At 25.1% G+C, this 736-nt stretch overlaps 1 protein-coding gene across 2 annotated transcripts in view; it reads left to right on the top strand.

Moving 5' to 3' along the window:
* LOC108688132 (sister chromatid cohesion protein DCC1) overlaps positions 1 to 730 on the top strand; it is a 2,401-nt gene extending 1,671 nt beyond the window's left edge. For both annotated transcript variants that reach the window (XM_018194265.1, XM_018194272.1), the window contains exons 6-8: positions 58 to 183; positions 251 to 434; positions 496 to 730. In XM_018194265.1, the coding sequence (XP_018049754.1) occupies positions 58 to 183; positions 251 to 434; positions 496 to 601 (416 nt within the window). In that variant the 3' untranslated portion in view covers positions 602 to 730. The remainder of the gene's footprint in view (positions 1 to 57; positions 184 to 250; positions 435 to 495) is intronic.
* Positions 731 to 736: the final 6 nt, after the last annotated feature.

Raw genomic sequence — 736 nt, 5'->3', positions numbered from 1 at the left:
ATATTATTAATATATTGTATAGTATTAATGTGAAAATTTTATAAGAATGTCTTTTAAATGTAATCTTGAAAAGGTTTATCGAAGAAAAATGTTGTGCAGTAATAGCAAAAGTTCTTCTTGCTACTTCTCCTGTTACCGAATATAAAGAATTCATGAAAACGTGGAACATTGGAACTCCTGAAAGTATGTAATTAAGCTAGGAAATTGTAATGATATAATTTTTTGAACTTATAATTTTTTAATGTTTCAGAAATGCAACCAAGAGAAAGATATTTACATGGATCAGCCCTTATAATGTATAACACTTCAAAATTACAGAAAGAAGTCATATCTTGTCCAGAGGCAGACTTACCCAATAACATTCATGATAGACTTAATGAACTTTTTGAAATTAAAGCTAAATGGACTGTTGAAGAGATAACACCTTATATTATGTAAGTAAATAAAAGTACAAAGGTATTATTAATGTAAATCTTATATAATTATTTTTTTTAGTCGTTTTACAAAAAGTATAATGAATGTTAATGCACTTTTAACAAAGTATGCCAGATGTTCGACAAAAAATGGAATAAAATATTATGGGTCAAAACATGACAAGTGATATAGTGATTACATTTATGCATTTAATCGTTTTATAATAAATATTGATATATATACGTTCTTGATTTATCATATTGATGCTAGAACAATATTTCAGAATTATCTATAATGTTGAAACGATAAGTGTAATTTATTT

This window comes from Atta colombica, unplaced genomic scaffold (assembly GCF_001594045.1).
Source record: "Atta colombica isolate Treedump-2 unplaced genomic scaffold, Acol1.0 scaffold103, whole genome shotgun sequence".
Lineage (NCBI taxonomy): Eukaryota > Metazoa > Arthropoda > Insecta > Hymenoptera > Formicidae > Atta > Atta colombica.
Note: the sequence above shows the minus strand (reverse complement) of the source record. Positions and strands in the feature narration are given on the sequence as shown.